We start from the raw sequence: 26,627 nt of genomic DNA, 5'->3' as shown, positions 1-26,627 counted from the left end.
CCACCTCTTTTCAGACAGAACCTGTGATAATAAAACAATACAAAATTTTTAGTTCCGTGTTAATAAAGCACTTAAAGCTTTAAGTATGGCTAAATGCTTTTTTCAAAATTAAATATATCACTCCTTAGGTGGTAGTGGCCCCAAATTCAGTAAAGTTGGAAAGATATTCACAGATTCGGACTTCCAGCATCAATAACTCATTAGATATAGGTTGTCAAAACATAAACGGTGCCTCTTTCCCATTGTTGCAAGGCAGACAATGTGCTACAAGCCCAGTTTTATCAAAAGTAGCTGTCTTTCAAGCTACAGGAATAACATTGGTGTCTATGGAGTGAACAGGATCCGTCTGCAATTTGCAAAACCACTGCAACAGTAAAGAGAGACAAATATTCAATAACTTCACTCTTATACATTGTAGTGTCACTAAAATCACTGCAGCCTTCAACTGGCTCCTGTTGACAAAGTGTTTTAACAGAAATGTAAATGCTGTAATTTGATTCTTTTAATAAACCATGTAACTTGAATGGATGTGATGCTGGTGTGACCACAGTGCACACGTCTGATGTTGCTCACAGTGGTCCAAGGAACGCTCAGGGAGTTTGTGTGTTTGCTCAGACTCAGGAAAAATTAGAGGGAACATTGGTCACGTTGGAAAGCATTTTATTAATTAAAAGTCATTACTGTAGTCAACATTTTAATTACATGAAAATCATGAAAGACTAACCATCAACAGAAGAAAACCATATATAAAGATATGTCTGACGGGATAAAAGCTACGTCTGGTTTAAAGGAAGGTGTTCAAGCAGGAAAAGAACAATTAGCTGAAGTCATTCATTTCATCCTACTGTAATCTCTTTAGAATTACGAATCAAGTGCAGAAAAGATGAGCTGGACAACAATAAGGCCAAGTGAAGACAAATAAAATGTTTAAACAAATAACAACTCATGTGAAACTGATCCCAGAACCAAGAACAAAAAACAACGAAGGGGGATCTGAACAACAGTTTCGGTGCTATAAAGATTCAAACAGAGGCTTAACTGTATGTGATCAGCAGCATAGATAACCCCCACCCCCCAGATTATTCATAAATCACATTTAACATTCAGGAATACAAGGAACTGAAAGTGTTGATTATGTGTGGAATCTGTGTGTGTGTGTGTGTGTGTGTGTGAGGGATAGAGTCACACAGAGCTTATTTGCGACTAATATTATGAAACTTTGCTCCTTTTAAACTAACAGATAAACAATCATACACCCAGAACAGGGAAGTACAGCGTCGCTAAAAACAGCCGACTTTGGGATGTCTGTATAGTTCGTTACACATTCTGAGCACCGACGGTTTCTGAAAAAGAAAAGAAAGCACACCATTTACTCCGACAAAGCCGAGCTATTTGTTTATGTATAGACAGACTAGCTGTTTAGGCCTGTATGAATATAAACATGGTAACAAGAGATGGCGGCTCAGCCTTTGTAGGGCTGCTTGTCAGTTAAGATTACAGTTTTGTTTGTGTAGATGTCAAGGATTGTAATCTGTACCTGGTTCCTTCAGCGCCTGAGCGTTCCCCACCAGCCCCGTCAGCAATTCGGTGTTCCCGTTGAGGATCTCTACAGACAGGTTGTTATTCTGCTGCTCCTCCACAATTCTCTTCTGAAGCTCCTCCTGATGAAGCAGCACACAGTGTATTATTAGAAAAAACATCTTTTCACGGGGATTTGGCACATCGTCTTTCCTTTCTAGGTTGTTCAAAACGGCAGTTCTACCTAAACATTACTCCAGTAGGAAAAAATAAACAAAAACACAGACATTACTTTTTCATTTGTCAGCTGTTACGCACCTCACACATAACCGTAAGCTGCAGCGGTAAGTCGTCCACCTTCACAAAATCTTCCTCGTCTGACTTTTGGCTCGTGTTACCTGATCCCACCTCCTGTATGAACAGCATTAATAAAATGTTTGAACTCCACATAAATGAGCACAAATATCTTGATCATGAAAGCAGCACCATTAAGAAGAATAGAAGATTTTATTGTCAGTTTCTCTATATATCCAGGACATACAGAGGAACCGAATAGACGTTTCTCTCCCACCGTTGTATTAGCGCCATACAGTATAAATAAGACAAAGCAAAATAAGTAAAATATATAAAAATCAGGGCTGCACAGTGCCTTGGTGGTTAGCACTGTTGCCTTTCTGCATGGTTTGCATGTTCTCCCTGTGCATGTGTGGGTTTTCTCGCTTCCTCCCACAGTACAAAAACATGCTGAGGTTAATTGGTGATTCTAAATTGTCCATAGGTGTGAATGCGAGTGTGATTATTTGTCTGTATATGTAGCCCTGTGATAGACTGGTGACCTGTCCAGAGTGTCCCCCGGTCCCCTGAGCCAGCTGGGATAGACTCCAGCCCCCCGTGACCCTAATGAGGATTAAGTGGTGTATAGATAATGGATGGATGGATACAAAAATCTGCATCTTGTGAGTGTTGTTGACAGTGAACTACATGCACATGTCTGTAGACGTAAAGCACACACACAGATTCTAAAGCAGCGGTCTCGAACCTTTTTTGCACCACGGACTGGATTCAAGCAAGACAATTTTCTCCGGGTCAGTCATCGCGCACATAACAAAACAAGAAAATCACTCAGAGAGCACAGTACTCCACCGAGCTGCTCAGTTGTATCATTTCTGACGGAAGAAATCTTTAATGAAAAATGACCTTGTGCGGAGCACAGGCATGTGTTATGCATGTGTATGTTATGTATGGATACCGGATCGCGTGACCTAAATATGTAGCGGGCAGCGGGAATTGATGCAACTCGGAAACACCCCCACAGCCCGGTGGTTGGGGACCATTGTTCTAAAGCACACATTTTCTGTCACTAAACACGGAGAGAGAGGGGCCGTTGCGTGCGCCGCCATCTTAACAGTGAACCTTTACACTTACATCTACGCTGATCATGACGGGTGAGTCGGTGTCGGGGCTGCTACTGGTTGTCGGCTCCTTGGGAACGTCCTGATCGTGGCAGGCAGCAGAGCTTTCCTCTAAGGCAGCAGCTTCCCCAACTTTACCGTCCTCTTCCTTGGGGCTCTGGCACTCCACCCTGCTGGGCTCCTCTACCGTGGCATCCACAGTTCCAACTGTCGAGCTGTTATCTGTAAAACAAAGACGTTTGGAATAAAAGATTAGAGACAAACAAGTTGTCGGATTGTCAGAAGTTTCTCACTAAAAATATCCAGCAGGCCTCACCATCGTTATTCTGTGGACTCCTCTGGTCAGTGTTTATCTCCAGGCTTTCACCAGCTGTTGTCCCCTGCAACATAACACAATTATGTGAGTCAGACTGAGAAGAAGGTGTTCAATAATGTAAGCTACGACTGCTGCATGGACAAACATCTCTGTGGCTGGCTGTGGCTCTGACCTCCTGCTCCGTCTGTGCGTCAGCAGAAGCCTGCAACGATGTTTGGACATCTACAGGTCCAGCTTCAAACTCTTCTATTTCCTCCTCCTCATTCTCGTCCTCTCCACTGCCGTAGTTTGTCAGGGCCTGAGTCTCTGCTTTGGAAAGACCTGAAAAGAAACAAGAATAATTAAGATACTAAAGTCAGAGAGAACACTGAAAATCTGTCATATTTTCATGTAGACCAGGAAATAATTAGAAAGTTTGAGGATTTAGAATCAGAAAAATTCCTAGACGTGTTTAAGATTAAGTACTATTTCTAGATCAGATGTGGTGCTGACGAAATGGTTGGTTTCATTAACTCGTTAGAGGCTTCTTTGAGAAATCTACTTGCAGCTTTTGTTCACAGACTCTGCAATTAACCTGAAATGCTGCCGCCAGGCTGTTAACACGGACCAAGAACAGAGACTACATTACACCAGTCCTCGCTGCCCTTCACTGGCTACCTGGGAGTTTTACAATTGATTTTATTTCATTTCATTATTTATTTGGATGGGACAGTGCATATTAATGAGTGTACAACCTCGTAAGTTTACACAAGGTTGCAGTAAATGAGCCGGATTTAGGACAAAGCTAATTTCCATCCGTTGTCACAAACATAAAAGAAAAACATACAGGGTTACAGACGTATAAAAACAATATAGTAAAACAAAGACAATGATGACAAATTAATTCTGGCTGGGTTAAATCTACCCTAAAGTGCTACTATTTAGTAAAATGCTTTCTAGGCAGAGCCTGTCATAAAGTGCTTATAGATAAAGTGCCTGATTTTCTCAATGTTCACAAGTTTGATTTCTAATCAGCCATGCCTTATACTGCCACTTAAAACTAACACAGGTGGAATTTTCTCTGATAGCTGTAGGTAAAATATTGCAGTTTGTACAACCTTTAATACAACCTTTCTAAATTTTACTTCACAATCAACCCTGGTGACTGATCTTGTATTAGTAATACCATAAAACCCCCGGGGGCGGTGGGGCCATCCCATTCAGAGACTTGTATATTAAACAAGCACTTTTAAATGATTTTAAATTCTCAAGGCTTAGGGATCGGTATTTCTCTAAGATTGCACAATGATGGAATTACTGTGGCCTGTTGTCAAACACCTTGACGGCTTTTTTATAAAGCTGTTCAATAGGTTTTAGAGCAGTGATGCTAGCGAACGACCAGGTTGAGGAGCAGTACTCGATGTCAGAAAGGATCATGCAGTGGAGGTAGGATTTAGCGGCTTCTGTTGTAATGAAGGCCGAATTTGTTAAAAATTTTCTAAATTTTATATTGTTTACCTTTTTGATGTGTTTTTTTTAAAAACTGAGGTCAGAGTCCAACATAATCCACAGGTACCTGAAGTGAGTTACCATCTCCAGTTCTTTCCTGTCAAAAAACACAGAGGCCCTGCTTTGCGTCACTGGGTGCTTGGTGAGCCTCACAGTCCGATTTTTCAGTAATACGCTTCATTGTTTTTTTTGATGTTAAGCATGAGACAGTTCAATCTTAGCCAGGTTCATAAATTCCGTTTGGTCACTAAAGGTGACCCAGCCTTCACAATTCAGACCCCCAAGCTCTGAACGCCAAACTTAGTGTCCTTGTTAAATCTCTCTCGCTGCTTTTATTTCTACAATTGTACAGTGTTTTTATGGGATGTTACTGTTTTTGTTTTATTATTATTGTTGCTGTTTTATACTATTTGTTCCTACTGTAAAGCACTTTGTAACTATGCTTTGAAAGGTGCTAGATAAATCAAGTTCTTATTATTACTGCTCTAAATATGGGTAAGACTTTCTAGCATAATACTGCTTACTAAGTAGCACTGTGATAGTGGAAAAATGTGGTATCAGGACAAAGTGAAAGACATGTCAGAAGTCAGATTTTTATTCTAATCACAGGGGCTTTCTTGGTGTCAAATCATGGCTTGACTGAAGGTTTCTAAGGGGGCGGTCAGCAAAAAGCAAAAATCAGCAAGAGTCCTGTCAAAAGAAGGCTGTCTAGTGGTGGTCTCAGAGGGTGAGTAGTGTCTCTAAATCGCTTCTCAAGAGGGGAAGCGAGGCGAAATGCTTGGAGTCATACCAGCATTTTACAATGAATGATAAAGCAAAGTCCTATTTGCAAAAAACCCCCCCAAAAAACAGTTTTGTAGCAGTAACAGAAAACAGAAGGGTTCATGTAAGCAGACAGACAGGAGAGAGAATGATACTGTAGTGTGTTAAAGCCACAGTGAAACATAGCGATGACAATACTTAAGTGTTTTTCCTACTATCAAGTGATCATAGTTTTGTTTTTTTTGAAAGCTGTATTTTTGGCCTTTTTGCCTTTATTGTATAGGACAGTGGAGAGAGACAGGAAACGTGGGTAGCAGAGTGGGAGAATGACATGCAGTAAATGTCCACCCATGACATTTGAACCGATGACCGCTGCTTCGGGGACTATAGCCCCTGTTTATGGGTTGCCCGCTCAACCAGCGGAGCTATCTGGGCGCCTGATACTTTTGTATTTTTCATTAATTTTTTAATTTTTGTTTTCATGTTTAGTTTTGGGCTGCACAGTGGCTCAGCGGTAAGCAATTTTGCCTTGCAGCTGGAAGATCCCCGGTTCGTGTCCCAGCCTTCCTGGGATCTTTCTGCATGGAGTTTGCACCTTCTCTTTGATGGGTTTTCTCCAGGTTTTTCAGCTTCTTCTCACAGTCCAAAAATATGCTGAGGTTAATTGGTGACTCAAATTGTCCATAGGTGTGAATGTGAGTGTTTGTCTCTATATATAGTCCTGTGATAGACTGGTGACCTGTCCAGGGTGTCACCTGCCTTCACCCTAAATCAGCTGGGATAAACTCCAGCCCCCCTGCAACTCTAATGGGGATAAAGCGGTGTATAGATGATGGATGGATGGATGGATGGATGCTGAGTTTCAGTTAGGTATTACTGATGAAAAATGTTTAGTGTCAGGATTTTTTAAATACTATTACAATATGGGGAGTATTTGTTAAGAGTTCAGAACAGGTTTTACAACATTTTCTGAAGGCAACTGATTTGTCATATACACATCCCAGTCTGGATGAACAGGCACTCGATGCCCTCTCCTGCTTTCTGACAAATTTGACCAAATTGACAAAAATGAAAACTAAAAGATATTTCCTGTATGTTTTTGTTTTAGTCCATTTTGTAAGTACCCATAATATCATTTCAGTCACTTTTCCTTTTTCTGAAGTGTAGTTTTATTTCAGTTAACTAAAGGGCACTTAAAGACTAAGAAACCCAAACATTCTTGACATCGTAAGAAGCTCTTTGGAGCATTTTTGCATCACTTTGAACATCACTTTGTGGAGTCGATGCAGCTTGAGTGCTGCTGTCACTAAAGTAAATGGGGGGCATAACAAAATGCGTTTTACTGCTTTTTGTCTGACATTAACTGCTGCATAAAAGCAATTTATGCAGCTTCCTTTTGTTATTTTTCACAATTTCCACTTACTGATTGACAAAGGCACTGCCTGTCCATCACCTTCATCCTCATCCTCCTCTTCAACCTCTGAAGCTTCACTGCTCCTGTTGTTCTTCATCTCTGTCTGTAGGTAAAGTTCCTGGAGAGCTGAAGCACCTTGTTGCTCAGTCTCATCTTGGTCCTGGAAGTAAACGGGAGACGTAATTGTAACTCAGTTTAAAGGTGTAGTAACTGGTATGAATGATTTCATTATCAGTATTAAAATGACCTACCCTGTCTTCGTCTGTGTATGCTGGAGAAACAGGATTATCACCACCACTTGCTGCATTCTCCTAATTGGAAGAATAAATTAATACAAAATTCAAGTTAAGTCTCGTTTAAATTAATATACTACCAAGGCGCAAAGTGGCAAAAAAATTAACTAACTTTGAGAGTGTATTTGGCTTTACTTGGCTGCTCAGCCCTCCTTTTATTTTTGTGTTTGGCTGCCAAAGCCACGCCGCTACTGCTGTCCAAATCCTGCATGAGCCTAAAGAAGGCCAGTTCATTGAAGAGGATTTCTGAAATCTCCACAAGAAGGTCTTCCCCACAGTCCTTGAGCGTACGGCCCACAAATTTACTGAGAGAGTCCTGGACCAAAAGACACAGTGGAATGTCAGAGAGGCGATTTTTATGCATGTAAATGTACATGCAGTGTTTGAGGAACCTGGCATTGGTCATACCTGCAATATGCCCCCCAGCTGTCTGTGGAAAAAGCGCACAAACTCTTTGCTCTCATCATTTTGCTGGGTGAGAGTGAGGACCATGCGCCGCACAGATGTCAGCAGCTGAAGGGAACAAACCTCATCCATGTTTTCCTACAAAACAAGAAAAGAACAATAAAGACTGATCAAATTCTTTTTAAAATCGTTATGAAAAGAGTTAAATCAATCTTTAACTCTTTTCATAACTGCTTATTCACTGTGCTGCATCCTGCGAGACACAACTTCATTTTAGCATTAAATTTTAAAGGGAAAAAAAAATCATTAATATTCACGTTGAATTTCAAGCCATTACAGCCACTTTTTATTTAATCGTTCAATTTTGGGCTGAAATGACTCCTCGAGTTATTTGAGTAATTCTATTAATAAAATTCCTCAAGGCAAAATTCTCTGAATCGAGGCTTCATTAAATCCACTACATACTAGACCGCAGGTCACTAAATGGTGGACTGCAGTCCGAGTCTGGACCCAGACTTCCTCCGATATAGACTGGGACCCAAATAAATAAAATTTAACGAGACGCTTCTAGTTTAACCGGTGCAGTTTTTCTTGTGTTTACGGCATATGGCATGACTACGAAGGCAGTTTGACATAGTCAGCCTTATTTGTGCAAGTCGGCTCGACAAAAACTAAAAAGACTATCCCTGTACTATACTATATATGTACAATACCCCTGTACTAAACAACATATGTGCAATACCCCTGTACTAAACAACATATGTGCAATACCCCTGTACTAAACAACATATGTGCAATACCCCTGTACTATACTATATATGTACAACACACCGCAGATGTCTGCCTGTGTTATTTTCTGTTACACAGGGTGCTCACTTTCGCTTTTGATGCTGTAACGCACAAGCCAAGCCAATCGTGAGAATAATTGATAGAATACTTGATTACTAAAACAATCAATAGCTGCAGCCCTAGTTCAGTTTAAGCATACAGAAATTGTGTACTTTACAAAAAACATTGTTAGCTGACACAAAGCAAACCACAATCCACTATAAAGCTCCCTATGTTGGTCATCCTACCTTGAGGAAGGGAATGACTTCTGTCATGATGGCTTTGATCTGACGATCCAGCTGCTGGGTGTCAATCTGAGGGCAGTGCACATCCCCAGCTGCACCTGCTCACACATAAGCAACTTGGTCACTGTATACAGAAATCTACTCAGTCTTTTTAAACAGCCTAACGAAAGACCACGATTGTGCTACAGGCGTTTGCACATGTTGCACACAGGAAAGGTCATGTGATTGGGTACCTTCCACTGGGTCAGCAGAGTTAGCAGAAGGACGTTCAGCATTTGAGACTTCAGAACAGCCCGCGCCTGCAGTGCTGGCGTTGCAGGGGTTAAACTCAGCTTTAAGCTTCATGCGCTCATACTCCCTAATCCTGGCCAGAGCTTTGTCTAAATGAATCACCGTGTTGCCTGTCAGAGTAGCACAGAAAGGAGAGCAAGAAGACACAAATGGGAAACGAAAAGTTCAAAATCATCGAAGCGAGAGAAAAGGGAAGAGTGTAATGGATATTAATGCACATGGAACCAGGTTTACACTACAGGACCAAACAAAGTATGATGGCCTCACTCCTAATCTATAATACCAAAGTTCCACAAATCTGAGAGTCATTATTTTCAATTGCTTCTTCTGAAAGGTAATATTTTTTACTCTGGCCATGTAGTACTGATCCTGAGGTATAAACTGACTGGTTTACCAAGACAAGCCCTGAGGAGCCCTGCTGAAAAAAGAGGAGGAAAAGGTACCATATTTGCTGTCGTAAAAAGGCAATAAGCGAAGCATTTAAGCTGTATACAGGGGTGTGGACAGAGCTTTTCCCAATAGGAACAGTTTTAGAAGCTTTAACCCCTTGTTTTTCAAAGTTAAATGGTTAATACATGTAGAACCATACCCAGGTCATCATTAGCAAAAGGTTCCAGGTTGGATGATGTTGACATGGTGCTGTCATTGTCCACAGATTCTTCATCATCCCTCGTCTTCATCATGCCCTGTGAGAGCCTCAAGTTCTTCTCCACCACCTCCTGAAAAAGATAAGCAATCCATTTTGAGGCGCACACACAGCAAACATCTTACATTCACCCCCGACAGTCCTGATTGTAAGAGAATAGATGATTCAACACAGATCCAGTTTTTAAGTAGCAGTAACCAATGGTGGCTTCTCTTGTCATTCTCCTAACGTGGAAAATTAGACATTTCACCCATCATTCTTGAACAAAGGCATTATTTAGACAGACAAAAGGACTGGCTCCCAATTAGTACAACTCTGGGGACCTTGGAGCAGAACAAAGAACACATGTCTGATCTGGCAAAAGAGACGTGGAGAGATGAGGGTCATTTTTTTTATACAGACAAGCTTCTGAAGCTGTGCTGTCAAGTTAAATTCAAAGACAATGAAGATGGGGGAGGGAAAATTAAAATCAGAAAATAAAGAGACACAAAAGGATGAAAAGAGACAAGATGGGGAGGGATGAAAGGAGACATGGGTGAGAGAGAAACTAATGAAAGATGCATTGAAATTTAGAAAAGGAAGCACATAAAAAAACGTAGGTGGGAAGGACGACAATGAGGATTGGGACAAAGACTTCAGAGCAAACGCTTCAATATAAAGACCAAAAAGTCACACAAAATGAGAGAAGAGGTTGTGGGGATGGGATGCTGGGAAGCAATAATGTGTCTCTTACCGCATCACTGGTGGTCAGACTCTCGCTGGGGGTGAGCTCAGACTGAGAACCTGCAGCCCACACCACAGGACCGAGAGGAGGCAACTGGTCTTCTGCCGCACTCTTCTCTGTCAGGTGCCTGGTTAGTATGTCCTGTAGGAAACATCGAGAGAGGGTGTGGTAAGTACGAGTTGAAATGTTTCAGGGAATATTCCATTTGTATCTCAGGCCATTCAGAGATTATTGTAGCTGGAATTTTTGTGACAACCTCAGCTACATTTTAACAAGAAAACTGACTAATCACAACATAAATACTTTTAAGATTAAAAATAGTTAGAGCATACAGAAACCAGCATCAAATGATAAAACAAGAAGAGCACTCAGAGAGCGCAGTACTCCAACAAGGCTGTTCATTCCCCCATATAGCATTGTCAGAAATGCTAATGTTTATTAGTTATTGATGACCAGAAATCATAACACTGAGTCATTGTGTCATTTCTGACCCTCTCTGAAAATTTCATCCAAATCTGTTTTGTGTGTTTTTGAGTAATGTTGCGCACAGACGGAATAACAGACAGACAAACATACGCCAGTCGTTACATGACTCTGCTGCATTCCTTCCTTTCCCCTCTCAGTTAGAATTTCTTTAACATGAAGATTTGAAATGATCCAGGCAGCCTCTCAGACTAGCCTATATTCTCTTTAGGGGCAGAGCACAGGACAAATCAACAAATCAGCCTGACTATCCTGTAATCTAAGGCCAGCATTAAGAAAAATTTTACTAGATTTTAGGAGCAGTTGAACATTTACACAAGCTTTTACACTTACTTGTAGGGAATACAGTGCCCTCTGGCGCAAGTAGTCTGTGTTGAGCAGCTGCAGTTCGTGGAAAAGCTCAATGAGAAAGTGGGGTCGGGACTCGTTTTGGGATATCAAAGTAGCCACCTCAGAGTAGATGGTCTCCCTCAGAGCCTCGAACAGTGAGAAATCACTGCTTGCATCTAGAAAATCAAGATTTTGCAACATGAATTTTGGACATATATTTGCATATTACCTGCATTAACAATGGAACTACAAGCAACTGTTTTCAGAGGCAAAGACTTTGCCTGCACACAAATTTGGAAGTTTTGGTTTCAGTTAAAACAAAAAAAAAAAAAAAAAAAGCTCATGCATTGCAACGTTAGGTGATATATGAACCAAATGATGGTAAAGGTTGCATGGTGACTTTACCTGGTGCTTCTGTGCATGCAATTCTGTTAGAGAGGAAGGGTGTTCTCCAAGCATAGGCTGTGAGTAGGATAAATTAAAAGTGACAACAAAGTAAATTAATCCAAAATTAAAATTAAACCTATGGTCATGAAAAATGTGTTTAAAAAAAAAAGCAAACTACCAAAAAGATGTTACAATTATAGAAAGAAAATTTGCTGTAAAATAATGTGGGAAATGAATAAAATATCTGTGAATAATAAACAAAACACACAGACCTACGAGGGGAAAGGGTTGAGGTGTAAACTAGGAGCCATACCAGAGGAGAGGTCATTGCGTTTGTTCCCAAGCTTCGTCTTGCTGTCTAGTTTTTCTTGAGTAAACTTGTCCAACAGACTCCGATTCTGATCCTTCTGATGAGACAGGGCTGCCCTCTCCTGGGCAAAGTCTGCAGTGCTGCTAACACTGTCACTCTCATGGCCTGATGAAGACACCAAAAATGAACACATGAATACTAGTAATACTTCTCTAGGAAACACAGAAAAGGGCATCAAAATAAACCAATACATTGAAAGACAATAGCAATGTCACAAATACTACATTTGAGGAGCCTGGTATGCTATTTGTTTTTACATTTTCAGACCGTCAGAAGAGATTTGATTCCATTTTAATACCTTCACTGTTCTTGCTGTGCCCTTTGCTCCTCCTGCGTCGGCTTTTGGGAGTCTTGCTTCGGGAGGCCAGGTTGGCTTGTGCAGAGGCCTTGCGCCCAGCCTTAAAAGTCTTAGTGATGGTAGTGGGATCAGTGGGGTCAGGCATGCTGCTGAAGCTTCCCTGTGATGCCTTGTCAAAGTCTTGAGGTCGCAAGTGGCGGCTGGGAAAAGTGGGGGAGGAAGGAGGAGACTCCTGAGGCTCTGTTTTAGATGGGTGATGCCGGGCGGTATTGTTTGTGTACGAGGTATTAAGACAGCCGGCCAGGCTAAAGGAGTCACATGAAAAATAAATACACAAATAACAATATTATACATTCATTCATGTTAATCAAAGTATTTTCAAGCAAATATGAGAGACATACCCTCTTTCTGTAGTGGTGTTAAGAGGCGATCGCTGCAGCGGAGGAGGGAAACTCATGTACTCCGTTTTAATTGAAGTGTTGGGATCCAACTGCTGTTGCTGCTTCTGATGTTCAGTAGTAGGCTGACCTACTGCTCCTTGAGGAAACTCAGCCATGGCAGCAGGGAACAGTGGATACAAGTTGAAGCCTTCAGAGTGAAAGAAAAAAATTACTTAATTAGCTTAAAGTAGTATTTTAATGCTCCAAAAAGCAATTAAGTCATGACAATTCGACATTTTACTGACGCACTGCTGTGTCAACTTAAAATGTATTAGTTACTTCACATTCAAACGCACTAATAGCAATATTAGAAAAAGCACAAGGCCTACATAGAACAAGTACTTAAATAAAATACATTTTCCATATGTTTTATACCTCATTTGTGGAACTTTCCTATATTTGTTTATTGCAAAGAGCCATTATGAAAATTTTTGCACACAGAAGGACATATATGAGGTCACACTGAGCTGCTTAGAGGTTTTGCAAAATAAACAATTTTGCTTTTTGATACATTATAACCATAAACAGCTTCTAACTGATCTAAAAATAAAAACAAAAGTAATATCCAGTTCTTTTAAATCTAAGAAATGTTTGGATTGTCTGTTGCTTCTATTGCACAAAACTCTAGATGTGATTTTATCAATAAATAATAAATATGTATATCATACTGGGTGGGAATGGGGATAAGGCAGAACTTGATAAGTTGTTGGCTGAAGGATGCAGGGTAGAGGAGAAGGGGAGGAAGACACCAGGGGAGGCTGAGGGGCCAGAGCTGGATTGCTGGGAGGAGTCGTTCTTCTGCGTCTGCCAACCTGCTGCTGAAGAAGAAGATGGCTGCTGTTGTTGCTGCTGCTGGCGAAGGAGGTCGTTAAGAACCTGCTTTAGTCTGAAAGAAAGGTGACAGCATGTGAAAAATTTAAAAAGATGCACCACAAAGAAACAAAATGGAGTATACTTGTTTTAGTGATTGCTTTCACCTTTGAACATTGTTCTGCTGCCAAGCCAGCTGAGTGTAGCACTGGTTGAGCTGGTGCATGACCAGGTGGACCTGCGGTGATGATAGGTTGTTGGGTAACATGCTGTACTGGCCTGTAAGTAGAGTCTGCAGCATGTATGATAGTGTCTGTGGAAGGAGGGAAGAGATACAAAGAATGTGTTTCCTTAATAAGACCAAATACTGGGTGGAAAGTTATTACGAAGGCCGTTCAGTGTCTGGCCACTCACCTGCTGGTCCTGCATGAGTGTCTGACACATGCTGGTACTGAAGTCCAACTGCTGCTGTAGCTGGCTGAACTGATCCTGCCAGTGGCATGAGCCCTCAGCAAAGGAGAGCTCTGAGGCCCAGCGCAGGTTCTCCTGTCGCCGTGTACCTCCATGCTGGTTTGCAGACTGGTTCAAACATCTGGACTGCTGCTTGGTCTTAGTCATGTTATGAAGATGCGTACTACCTTCACCTGAAAAGGCTGCTGGAGGCTTTAGATTGCTGGAGAGAGGCAAACAAGCACATACATTTAGAAAAACAAATTATAGATATCAGTACTGGACAGTTACACAGTTCTTTCTTCTGCCACTGACCTTCCTTGATTCTTCCTGTTACTGTAGGAACACTGGTTACTGTAGCTGTGGATGTCGTCATCAGAGCTGCTCTCTGTACATTCTTCCTGCTCCTCTTCCTCCTCTGCACCCATCTCTGACCGATATTCATCCTCGTCTTCATCATCCTCATCCTCATCATCAAGGTGGCAGGGACTGGACCCCCAGGTAGCCATTGTTCTGATGACAAATAGGCTAAATTGGTACAAAATTTTGCTGGCTGGCTGTGGAACAATGAATAATCACTAATCAAGGACATACTGCTAAATCAGAAGCGCTCCGCCATCAATCTCACTTTAAAAAAATATGTAAAATCACCTGAAAACAAAGAATTCCAAACTGGACCTTGATGAGACAGACCACTAGAGTAATACATCTCCTACCTTTCATCCCTACTGACGGGCTGTGAGCTCGTAGCGACGCCGTCTGGATCTTCAATCCGACACGGAGAGTCAGAAAGGCCACTACGTCTCTGGTGTTCAGCCATCAGAGACTCTAAGTGCTTTCTCCGCTGTCGCAGTTCTTCCCGCAAAATCTGGTGTCGACGCATTTCTGACCAAAGCTGTTGGATATGCAAAGCCAGAGAGAATCGGTTAATAGATCTGAGTTTGTTTGAACATGTGACTCGAGGTTCTGTAGCTAAACAAAGGTGGAGAGTATTTGAAAATAACACAAATATAACTCTGATTCTGATGTGCAACATGGAATCCGTTACCTCGTTGTCAGTGAGTGAAGAAGTAGCTGCTTCAGGAGGAGTGGGTTTGAGCACAGCTGAGTTGGTTTTGGGTCCAGATGACGAAGAAGCCTGAACAGTGATAGGAGTGGAAACTGCAAGTGGAACCTTCCTCAGCAAACCCTGCTGTCTCACTGTGCTGGACACAGATGACTGGAAAAGACACCACAGGAAATAAGAAGTTAGTTTTTTACCATCTTATTCCGTTTAAATATAACAGAAACAGGCAACATGGTAAACTGTATTGTAATAAAGAGAATGGGGTTCTCTCAGCAGAATTGTATTGGATTAGGGATGTGTGAAATGTACCATTGATATTCTCAGATTCTTCATACTAATTTCGATACCATAGCAAAGAAAATAAACCAGTGGAATGAATGTGATCTGGGTTTTTAACCTCAATTCTTTTATTTGAATAAAAGCTGGGATGGAGCATTTCACTAATAAAAGACATTATTGTAATTAGTAACAGTAATGTTTGACAGCTTTTCTGTTGCTATGGCTAGCTGCCTGAGACATGAAGGTAGAATTCACATAACAAGTAGCTTAGGTGTAGAAAATATACGAACATATGTGGAACAGTGCTTTCAACTATTTGAAAAAACGATTCTGTGTGATGAAACGTGCTCATCCAGTTGCCTTGGTTTCAGAGGCAAAGTGTCCGTGCCTCTGAAAAGCTTCAAATAGAGTTGTTTAAGTGTGTATTGGCCTGTTTTCAAACAGATTAATATATTTGCTTTGTTCATTAAACCGCCAAGGGACGATCGGTGTATGTTTATCTGTGTACAACATTACTCAAAAACGGAATAACAGATTTGGATGAAATTTTCAGGGAAGGTCAGAAATGACACAAAGACCACCTCATTAGACTTTCACAGTGATGCAGCTTACAGCCTGGATCCACAGATTTGTTAAAGATTTCTGTATCATTGCAAGATAGTGGCACAGCATCACTGTAACTATGACAAGTGAACACTACGTCAGCTGCCTGCTGACGATCACATGATTGCGATCCTACTACAAATCCACCGCTGCTGACTTATTAGAAATGATACAAGGAACAATTGATTAAATTGTGGGGGTGTTTCCAAGTCCCATCAATTCCTGTTGCCCACTACATGTTTAGGTCACGCAATTCGATATCTGTACATAATGTACATATGCATAACACACACCTGTGCTCAGCGCAAGGTCTTTCTGTTTGTGTGTACATCTATATTAAATGGCCACATTCTATGGTGCCGTGATTTCTGATCATCAATAACTAATAACAAAATATGTTGCATTTCTGACAATGCTGTATGGGCGGATGAACAGCCTTGGGCTCTCTGAGTGCTTTTCTTGTTTCAAATGTGACACAGTTTGCATACTGACTTCTATAACTTCCATCTATAGCTCGTCACCGATTACTGACTCAAACACTCATTATCTTCATACACAAAATACATCATTTGAAGACTGTGTGCAGTGCTGCTTCTCAAATAAACCAAAATGCTGTAATTCTTTAGGCCCAAATTAAAGAAAAAAAATTAAAAAAAATTGCTGGGCGCAGACTACATGCTGAATATTTTACTAGTTTTTACTTGCTATGATATTAAAAAACCATGTCTAACAACCTTGCTCCCATGGACAACAGACCGATTATTGAGCAGTTATTACCTTCTATTCCCTTTGCTGAAGCTTCTATACACTTTCTTATGGTCTGCCTGTCTGCCTTTTGAATGCATTATTGTGTATGTAAATGGTAACACCGGCATGAATTTGACCCACAAGTAATTTTCAAAATCACAAGAAATAAAGAAGCTCATTACTATACAAAGCACAGTAATCCTCCTATATTTGCACATTTGGGGCAAATTCGGAACATGTTCTCTCCATCCCCAGCCCTACATGTGGGTGCATGTATATGACTGAACGCATGAGTCAAGTACCTGAAGGTCAGGGCAGGCCCACTGCAGGTCCTGGATCTTGCCTTGGATTTCAATAAGCCTTTGTCGCTCTTCATGGAGCTGCTTGAGTTCCTGCTTCTGTTGACGCAGCTTTTCTTCATACAGCTTCTCCCTGCCAGAAGAATAAAATTGTATTGCTGTAAGCCAGAAAGATGTGGGCAAAAACAACAACAGTCAAGCTTATCAGACAGGCTTTTCAAATATGTAATATACTAGACCTGGCCTTGCTGGTGAGAGCGATTTCCCTGGGACTCTGTTTAGATCCTGCTCCCAGTGTCCCAGGGACAGGAGTTCTGGTATTATTTGGCTGTTGGTGTAAAGCTTCATCCTCATTAGCTGTTGTTCCATCTGTGTCATCACTCTGGATACAGAAAGACTGGGTCAGTGTTTCTTTATCAGAACGCTCATCGTCATTCCTTATCATTCATCTTTTCTTATTCCCGTAAATAAGTGGCCAAGCATGTCAAGTTTAATGAAAACATACTTATTAGGGGAATAGTGCATGTGTATTGTCTCAAACAATTACATACAGGATGTTGGGTTCAGTATGTGCTGTGATCCAATATTCACCAGTGTATTTAGGTTTATGTGCTCTTACTTGTGAAAATTCTGAATTGCAAATTCCAGCCAGAAAAACTGGGCAATGCAAAGGGGTTTGCCTTTAAAGCCAAATGTTATTCCATGTACTTTTTCTATTTTCTCTGCCATACTAAAAACAAATTGAACCAAGGCAGGAATTTTTACCATTTTGAACCTATTAATTAATCCAGCATTTGTTTTAATACTACCAATTGTAGGTGACAGCGTCAGAGTTCTGATTCTACATACATAAACACACTTTGATAATGTCTCCTTTCATTCAGCCATCTAGACTATCTCAAGTAGCATTCGGTCATCTATACTACCTGAACCATGGCCACCAGTTCCTGCAGCTGCCTGAGTTTTTGCTTCGCTGTGTGGCGATGAACCTTCTGAGCAAAACCTGCACCATTTCCAAGGCTGCTCCTCCGACTAGACTCTGATGCCTCACTGTCTGGAGCTGCAGCCTGTGCCCCTTCATCATTGTCAAGACCATCGTCCTCCTCATCGTCGTCCTTCACCTGATTATAGGGAATGTCCCTGTTGTACTGGCACTCTAAAGGAGGGCAAAATCATAGGAATATCACTTAGAATCAATTACCATCTGCTACCATCAATCTGTAAAATAACTGAATTTATATGTGGTTGCATATAAATATGAAAGTTAAGCTGTGTGCTCCGGAAATTTACCAAGCGAATACATTTTCCTTTTTTTCCACATGTCAAAATGCATGTTAATGATAAATAGATGATAAGAAATTCAGGTTCAACATTGCCAAGCTTAAAAAGCATCTTCATGAATAATAGTCATCACACAAAGTACAATTCTACAGAATGAGACAACATATCTCTGCACCTTTGCAATGTGGCGTGTCTAAACAGAAAGTTTTTCTATTAGTGCTAAATGTGATACCCTTCATTTGATCAACGATCTGTACTCTGAATAGTCGAGAGATGTTAGCATCAGGTGTCAGTGTGTGCATGAGTGTACCTATGGCTGAGGGGATGTTGAGGCTGCGGAGGTTGGCTGCTGACCGGTTGTTGATCTCACACTCAGTGTTGAGTCTGCCATCCCGATTATTTGTGGCGCTACTCCTGACACTGCACCCATTGGTCAGGCTGTTTAAGTCTGCCCAGTTTCTGCTGCGCTGCGGGTTTCTGGACAGATAAGGTGCAGTGACTGTTACGGTTAAAAGCCAGCAGTAGAAGTACACAGACTAATATTTAATATTATCATGTTATAATTTGAAGACACTGACAGCAAAACCATGTATTCATATATTATTCCTGATTATTCCACTTATCTTCTTGACTGGCATTGTCTTTATTTACTTACTTATTTATGCATTTGCACACCCACCTGATGTTAGTTACAGGCTGGCGGTTCTCCTGCTCTGAGTCAAACATTGCTTCAAACATGGAACCATCCTCGGTCTCATCTTCCTCCTCCTCTTCCTCATCCTCCTCATCATCATCCTCTTTCACATTCTCATTGACTGCATCCACCATCATATCAGAAGTCTGCTCGTAGTACTGGACCAACTCCCGCAGCTCGTTCAGACGCTTGTGGACCTCCTTCAGCTTCCTGTAGGAAAATGTGAATGAAATGTGAATGCACGCTAGGCTTAATAATTTAAAAGGTGACACACCAGAACAATGCCTTCACAAAGCCCTCCTCTACAAAGTACACAGTGACCTACAGAAAAAATGGACGTGAAGGGTTTTGTTCGAAAACGCTGTAATAAATACTGAACACAGTAAACAGGAGACTGTGGCTCTGAGGTTATACTACACCACCACTACTGTATACAGCACCCTGCTGTTGACATCTGACCTGCCTATTCAACTGCTTCAGGCTGTGTGTGTGTGTGTAGTGTGTGTACCTCAGCTTGTCTGCAGAGTTAGAGCTATCCTGTTGCTGTGTGAGTGAAGGATGAAAGGAGGTGGAAGTTGAGGCCCCATTAGAGCAGAGAGCAGACGGACAATCTGATGATCCTCCCACACTCAGGCTGCATTGTGCTGACAAGCCACGACCTGAAGGGATCCACATGTAATTCATTAACACTTATGGGACACACACACACACACACACACACAATACAAATACATGTAAAGAAAAAACTCTTACATGAGTTATTATTAAGTGTCTGGTCTCTGAGTGAATGCAGCTCCTGTAATATCTTGTCCATGGTTTGCTTTTTGTCTTGAAGTTCTTGGAGCTTGGTGAGTTTGGCACTGGCAGCTGTTGCTCCAGTATCTAGACCAGTGTGTGGGCCAGAGGCAGAGTGGAGGAGTGGCCTATGTTGAGGTGGACCTACAGCTTGGGGAGTCCTAGACCAGCACACCTCTCTGGAGAGGGAAAGAGTCTCTGCCTGACGACGGTTATCTGGCACTGCTTTAGTCTAAAAAAAAAAAATGATCAAAGAGTTGACATGATTTGTCAAGTGGGAGGCATACTAAGACTGTTCAAGCCAACATGGCAGATGATCTCATCAAACTCTGCATAAATATTTTGACATACTGACATTTACATAAGAACACAATGCTGAAGTTATTATTAGTAAACATTTTCTACATGACAAAGCACCACTATATGCAGTTTCTACTGTACCTGAGAGTCATGTAGCTGATTGTGAAATCGTTGGATCAAATCGTTTAACTCATCATTCAGTTCGGATGTTATGCTTAGACCAGAAACGCTCCCCGTGGTTTCTGTGACAACTAACAAAAGACAGTGAATTGAAACGGAGGAAAATATTTGTCTATGTTAATCCTACATAAAGTTGTTTTGGCAGAAACTTCTGGTATTCATCAAAAACATTGTGATGCATAAATATGACTTCTGTAAAACATTCTGTTCTAGTAGTTTATTAAATGATTACAAATGATCTATCAATTATTCACAGTAGTGTAAATGACCTGCTGTAACTTCCCACACAGTCTGCGTACACTGTGAACATGTCCGTCACTGTGTTATTGTGCATCTCACCAGTGTCTTCGATCACAGCAAGTGCCTGTTCTGCACTGTGCTGCATGGCCATTAGTGCTTCCTGCCGGCCCTGCAGGGCTCTGAGCTGCTCCTGCTGCTCCAGCATCTTCTTCAGCAGCTCGTGCTGTTTACGCAGATTCTCCAATTCTTCCTTCTGGTCAGCATGCACAGCTTCTGGTCTGCCACCCTACAAAATTCCCACCCGCATAATATTACAAACACCGAGTCTACCAAAACCCACATCAGCAATACTGCAGTGCTACTGAATAGAAATGGCAGAAGGCTGCTATGTCATGGTAAAAGCAAAAATAAGAACAATACAACAGACATCATTAATGTGGGGAGAAAATAGAAGATTGTACGAAAACAGTCTAAAAGAAATGTACGCACTGTTGCGTTTGAGGCATCTGAAGACCGAACCTCAATGTTCAGTGAAGTGCTCTCTGCCAGGGAACCTGAGCCAACTGCAGAGTCGAGGGTCCCCACATCATCCTCCTCATTCTCCCTGGCCTATGGAAACAGAGGGAGAACAGCCAGTGACTCGAAAATGCACTGGCTGAATAGGAAACTACACAACAGAAAGCTATGTTGTCCATCAACTGGTTCTTATCTACATACATAGATCAAAGTGTTTATATGAGTCAGCTGGTGGGAATTTGTAGGAATATAGAGATTAAAAACCTACAGTGAACTTAACAGAATGAAGAATGAAAATCTGTGTTTTTTGGTAATATTATTATATATTTCAGAGAAATGCTAAATTCAAATCAAAGAAAAATAAAACAAGCCCACAGCAAAGAAAGGTAGTATACCATGTCCCCATTTTATCATAGCAGAAAACCTGACTTAACTATTGAAGTGTGTCAGGCCATAGACAAAGACAGGCATTAAAAATGCATGTATGGCAGACTGCCAACATAACTACACAAACAGGTTTCTTTTAAGCTATGAATTAGCCAACAGACATCTTTTACACATGACACAATTGCCTGAAGTTATGTAGCTTTGTACAGAGCATGTGACAAACACAGATGATTCTCTATGACAGAGAAAACATATATTACACTTACCAGCATTTTCTGCAGGAACCGTAAATAGGACTTCTCTTCCTCCTTGAGGTGGTCAATGAGATGAGAGAGACGCTCCACATTGGCCGGCACATCGTTCTTTTCCACCAGATCATCCCTCATGGAGCTTGCCTTACTGATGTACTCCCGAATCTGTACCAGTTTGCTCACCACCTGAGACAGCACAAAGAGAGGAGGGTGGTGTACAGGTGTGGGTTTTGGAAGGGAAATAAAGAGAAGACAGAGAGAGACATAAGGAAAGGTGAGAAAGCATCTGTAGCAATGGCTCAGACTGGGCTAAACAAGGGCAGAAAGGGGGTTGGGCACAAAATTCACTGGGCACCAAGGGTGGCATATTTATAAATTGCCCTAAATACAGGCTTGTTTCAGCTGCACTGGCTCTCTCTCACTTTCATCCTAGTTCTGATTTCTCAGAGCAGTCTGGAGTGCAGCGACGGCACATATGAAAAGGTAGTCATTTAAATTGATGGTGAAATGATGCCTGTCAAAGCAAAGTCATTGTACAACAATAATAAAAATTAACTGTGACAATCGAAAAATATTTCACTGTGTCTTACCACTCTGTGTATGTGCTGAGGGTAATAGACATCTCCTGGCCCCTGAACTAGCCACCACTTGCTAATCAGTGGTTTAGTTTGTCAGAAATTGGACTGAACATTGGTGCTGAAAGGTGAAGGCAGCTTCTGACGAAAAATTAATAAGTAAAAAATGCACCTATTACTTGTGAATGTGGATAATACATAGAAGGAAAGGAAATACTCTATATTGTGATGTTGCCCCTCCCATCAGCTTTATGTATGTTATTTACCACTGTATTACTACTTCTGTAGATAATTTGCTCAGTGAGTATACACTGAGCTTGTACAAATGTACAGTTTTGTACAGGACAACAGTAGTTTTCTGTGGGACTAGATGGATTGATAATGATTCATTTGATGTGATTCCTGCTTGATAACCTGCTTGTATTTTTTCTTTATGCCTCATTTGCTCCATGGGACTATTGGGAAAGTAACCCTTGACATGAATTTAACTACCAATAAACATATGATCTGTTCATATTATCCTTAGTGACCAGTCTGTTCAGTTTGTCTATGCATTTGTGTTCCACAGAAACAAAAATTATACAAATATAGAATAACAAAAAGTAATTCACTTTTTTTTAAAAATTGCTTCCATAAGATGTGTAATCTAGGCAGACACATAAAAAAAAAACACATCTTCACTCGTTTCCCTTAAATTTTTTCACTGCATTCTATTCATAGATGTCATGTGGTTACTTGTCTTTCTAGCCACTCACCAATTTTTACTTGTTAGGGATGTGTAAAACGTCCTACAGATGTTAAAGCTCCCTAGAGGATCAATTCCCAACTTTACCTTCAGCACCTTCAGTTGGTCAAAGTTTTCATTTATGAAAACTATCTCACCATCTAGTTGATACTTTTACACAACTTCAAGCACAACAACTCACCATTGTTCCACTCAGAACTACAGCACTTTAAAAGTGGTTGACAATAACCTTAGTAACAACAAAACATTACCTGGCTGCTGTCTATTCTTGGCTCTCCTCTGCCATATTCTCTGTGCGCCGCGGCCCCTCTCTCTGTGGCGCTACGACTGAGCCTTGAAGGTTCCTTGGAAAGAACCACAGGGGTTAACGTATCCCTGAGTCCTGGGCTCTGCTTCTTAGTTTCCTTGGTGATAGCCGGGGTAGCTGGAGCAGAGGAGGAGGGAGGGAGCAGCTCCTTGCTTTTGTTAGTGTTTACATGTAGAGGTAGGAAGTTGTAGGGCTTCTTGTTCTCTCCAGCTAACTGGCGCTGGTTGTTGGCAGCCGTCACGCGTCCCTGGGAGTCACTGCCGATGCTCCTCTGAGTAAGAAAAGAAGAGATGAGATATTTACACATTTACACTCTGTTCTTTTACTTTCTCCACTGAAAGATCTTGCTTTTAACTCCCATTTCCAACTACTGCTATGTCACTTTGCCATCCCCAGTAACGTATTAGAACAAGGTCAGCTGAACAACTCCATATCAAACTATGAAAGATATTTTGCTATTACTTCCTCTATTGGCTGCTGAAACACCACACCAGCACAATGGCATATTTAATCACTGAAAAAGAACGACAAGTTCACATTCCGTTTGTGTTTTGTCTGTAATAATTGTAGCCCAATGAGTAAATGATTTTTTAGTCAATTACCCATTTGAGAATAAAGAAAGAAAGTAAAGAAAAAGAAAGAAAGAAAATCTGGTAACTGGCACTGGACAATAATAATATTCTTTATAAAACACAAGACACAAATAAAGACATATTCTTTGTACCAACGGCAACCAAGAAGAAGTAGGAGACTTAAAACTAAAAATGAAACTGTTTCTAAACACTGACGGGCAAACTAAAGAATGCTGACAAACATATCTGTGGCATTTCTGTGCTTGTGTAATTTAGCAGCTCACATATTAATTTGAATAAATTTGCGACATGCTCATATCAGTCAATATGACTTTACTATATTACTGCAATCCTGTGGCGTGCATGGCATCCTTGCATTCATGGCAATAGACAAACTGTTTATCAAACCATTTCTGTACAATGCTAGTAGCAGTTAAAACTCCACTGGGTGCCTTTAAAGACCAACTTTACATTCAATGATTGGTCACCAAGCTTCCTGTCAGAGTTTTAATGGTGTATTGTGCAGCTGCACAACAGCTCAAGTTCAACAGCACTGAATGAAGCCAGTAAGCACAAGAACTTTTACTCGCAACACCTACAATGGGACAGAGTTTAAATGTAAATGAGTTATCCTTATTGTTTCAGTCTGGAACAGGTGCTCAATGCATTTCACTGCTCATTATACTATGTATAATTGTGTTTGTGATGAATAAAGGTCTTGAATCTTGACACATCACACCATAGATCAAGCAATCAGTGTTAGTATTCCTGGGACACAAATCAGCAACATGCCAGCAGTAAACAAAAAAAAGTATTTCCAATCGAGTGTAGCAGCATTTTACCTCATCCAGGTCAGTAAAATTGATCCTCTGACGGAGCTTGTCTAGCTCAGCCTGGTCTGGGACAGACATTTGGGTGGTGTATTTGATGTGGGGGAAGGAATGAGGAGTGCGTGCTCTCCTGCGACCGGCCCCCGGGGTGGACTCTGGTGAAATATCATTAGTCAGGCGGCTCTCCACCACAGCACCTGACAACTTTTTCTTGTTCTTTTCTGAGGATCGGTTGGCCTTCTTTTGCTGTACACCCCAGTCCTGATCAAAAACAGAAACATTTGCACTAGTAATTATCATGCCTGTAGTACAGGGACAGATATACATCATCCACTGTACATATGAGACTTAGCATAGCATCAATAACCCTCGCTAATGTGACATTTTCCACAGCAACATGCATGTTACACTTTGAACTTTGGAGAAATTGGTTGTATAATAAATGGAAAGTGTTGAGGATCCCTTTGACATAAAAATGAGACTACCGGCCATTGTTGTTTCTATCAGATTTTGGCCAGCCCTTACCATGTTGTTGAGTCTATCTTCTAGACTCCCATTTGTTACAGTCCAGTTGTGCAGCTCTTCTGAACCATCATCAAAAGGAGTGCCTCCAGTTGCCATGCCACCCCCTTACAGCTTGCTGGAATTCACAACAAGATGCATACTGGTCAGTACACAGAAACCACTGAAGGAAAAGCAAGATACACACGTCCGCATGGAAAACAATACAAGCATAATGACACAAAAGGAAACTGCTTTCTGCAAGTCCCAAAAAAAGTCACCACATTAAACAGGAACATGTGGAACACTTTCAAATACACTTGTCACTGTAACGTTAATCCAATGTTAGAGGAAAGTTGACATTCAATTAACCTCATTAAATAGACAGATTAGGTATTAATAACTACGTATTCCTCACCATACCTCAAAACCGACATTAACATTCGTGCTAGTGTTTACAAAAGAGCTTTTGTGAATCCAGTGCAGCCGTTGCGGCTAACGTTCAAGCTAGAGCATCGAATGCGTCAGTTCTTACCGACAGACGTTAAGTTAAAGTGACGCTGCTTGTCGAAACACGACCAGCTTGAAAACACCAGAAACGTTGTGCTGATCGTATTACCGTCCTGTCTATCCTTTGTGAGCTGTCGGTTAGCGTTAGCCACCGTTGGGTTTTGTGTGTGGCCCGCTCTGATTCCCGGGGAAAGACGTGAGACGTCCCCTCCACTGCGCCGCGACTTGGCGCTAGCTTCCTATGAAGTTACTGAACTGTTACGCTGGCTATTGTTACCTCAACACGGAGAAAGTGCAGCACCAACCACTGTAGCACCCATGCCGGTTATAGCTCAGAGAAATTTTAAAACCAGTTTGCATACCTTGTTGGTGAACTTCACTAGCAAAACATTTGTGACCTAGTCCCGTCCGGCAATCGCCATGGCAACACGCAGTAACCCCGATCTGCACTAGCTAACCCGCAGTTTAACATCAACGCTAACATTAACAAAACTGTCAAAACGTGACGCTAAACGGCTGCTAATGTTACCAGGCTTGCTAGTGCAGCTAACTGACACTACCTAGCTTGCTAGCAGCTACCCACAACAGAGCTCACTTTAAAAGCATCGGTAAAAGTTGTTGCAAACAAGCATCTCGCACAAATTCTGCAAACTTCAAACTGAGAATTAGGCTAGGTATTTCGCTGAACTAATGTTTGTACACTGTCGAGGCTGTTCCACGTTAACTTAGCTAAACACAAACGCAGCAGGTTTAATATTGGCTTTAAGGCATATTGTTCGAAATACACTTGCTACGACAGCTAGCTTACGATTTAAGGTAAGGAGCGTTGATGTTACCATTCAGAGCCAGAAACGGAAGAAAAAAAACCGTTGCCTAGTACTTCGTATACTCCAGTGGAGGTTTTAGAAATTCTCTCTGGGTCTGTTAAAAGCCATTTGAGCAAAAACAACGTGCAATCGGTCCAAAACGCAGCAACTAATGAAAGTGAGCCTAGCTCGATATAACCACTCCCGTGCAGCAGGTGGCGGTATACATTAGC

The 26,627-nt window shown here is 41.3% G+C and overlaps 1 protein-coding gene across 8 annotated transcripts; it reads right to left on the bottom strand.

Moving 5' to 3' along the window:
* Window positions 1–643: 643 nt before the first annotated feature.
* Window positions 644–26,598, bottom strand: pcm1 (pericentriolar material 1). 8 transcript variants are annotated; one of them, XM_023287865.3, is made up of 40 exons: window positions 26,425–26,598; window positions 25,103–25,217; window positions 24,590–24,838; window positions 23,120–23,446; window positions 21,564–21,734; window positions 20,884–21,003; window positions 20,494–20,680; window positions 20,116–20,225; window positions 19,633–19,906; window positions 19,388–19,538; window positions 18,865–19,089; window positions 18,496–18,662; window positions 17,831–18,060; window positions 17,144–17,286; window positions 16,908–17,037; window positions 14,959–15,129; window positions 14,627–14,805; window positions 14,226–14,423; window positions 13,875–14,133; window positions 13,628–13,773; window positions 13,319–13,536; window positions 12,612–12,798; window positions 12,211–12,515; window positions 11,856–12,017; window positions 11,561–11,617; window positions 11,159–11,331; window positions 10,352–10,483; window positions 9,562–9,691; window positions 8,915–9,082; window positions 8,685–8,779; window positions 7,612–7,746; window positions 7,316–7,519; window positions 7,162–7,221; window positions 6,920–7,070; window positions 3,419–3,567; window positions 3,247–3,310; window positions 2,944–3,152; window positions 1,837–1,929; window positions 1,538–1,661; window positions 644–1,343 (listed from the first exon to the last, which is right to left on the bottom strand). In XM_023287865.3, exons 2-40 carry the CDS (start codon window positions 25,196–25,198, stop codon window positions 1,318–1,320), a joined length of 6,375 nt encoding a protein of 2,124 aa, XP_023143633.2. In that variant the 5' UTR covers window positions 25,199–25,217; window positions 26,425–26,598; the 3' UTR covers window positions 644–1,317. The 8 variants fall into 8 exon arrangements, with proteins under 8 accessions (XP_023143633.2, XP_035811990.2, XP_035811991.2 ...); XM_035956097.2 differs by having other exon boundaries at window positions 12,211–12,410; XM_035956098.2 differs by having other exon boundaries at window positions 13,463–13,536.
* Window positions 26,599–26,627: the final 29 nt, after the last annotated feature.

This window comes from Amphiprion ocellaris, chromosome 4 (assembly GCF_022539595.1).
Source record: "Amphiprion ocellaris isolate individual 3 ecotype Okinawa chromosome 4, ASM2253959v1, whole genome shotgun sequence".
NCBI classification, from domain to species: domain Eukaryota; kingdom Metazoa; phylum Chordata; class Actinopteri; family Pomacentridae; genus Amphiprion; species Amphiprion ocellaris.
The sequence above is the reverse complement of the archived record's forward strand: the minus strand, read 5'-3'. Positions and strand labels throughout refer to the sequence as shown.

What these genes read in the sequence shown, in the direction of transcription:
- pcm1 (XM_023287865.3), bottom strand. Translation starts at nt 25,198, where the DNA reads ATGGCAACTGGAGGCACTCCTTTTGATGATGGTTCAGAAGAGCTGCAC. An exon ending in ACGCAATGACCTCTCCTCTG is followed by an intron (nt 11,618 to 11,855) that starts GTATGGCTCCTA and finishes TCCTACTCACAG; the next exon opens with CCTATGCTTGGAGAACACCC. An exon ending in AGCTGGGGGGCATATTGCAG is followed by an intron (nt 7,520 to 7,611) that starts GTATGACCAATG and finishes CTTTTGGTCCAG; the next exon opens with GACTCTCTCAGTAAATTTGT.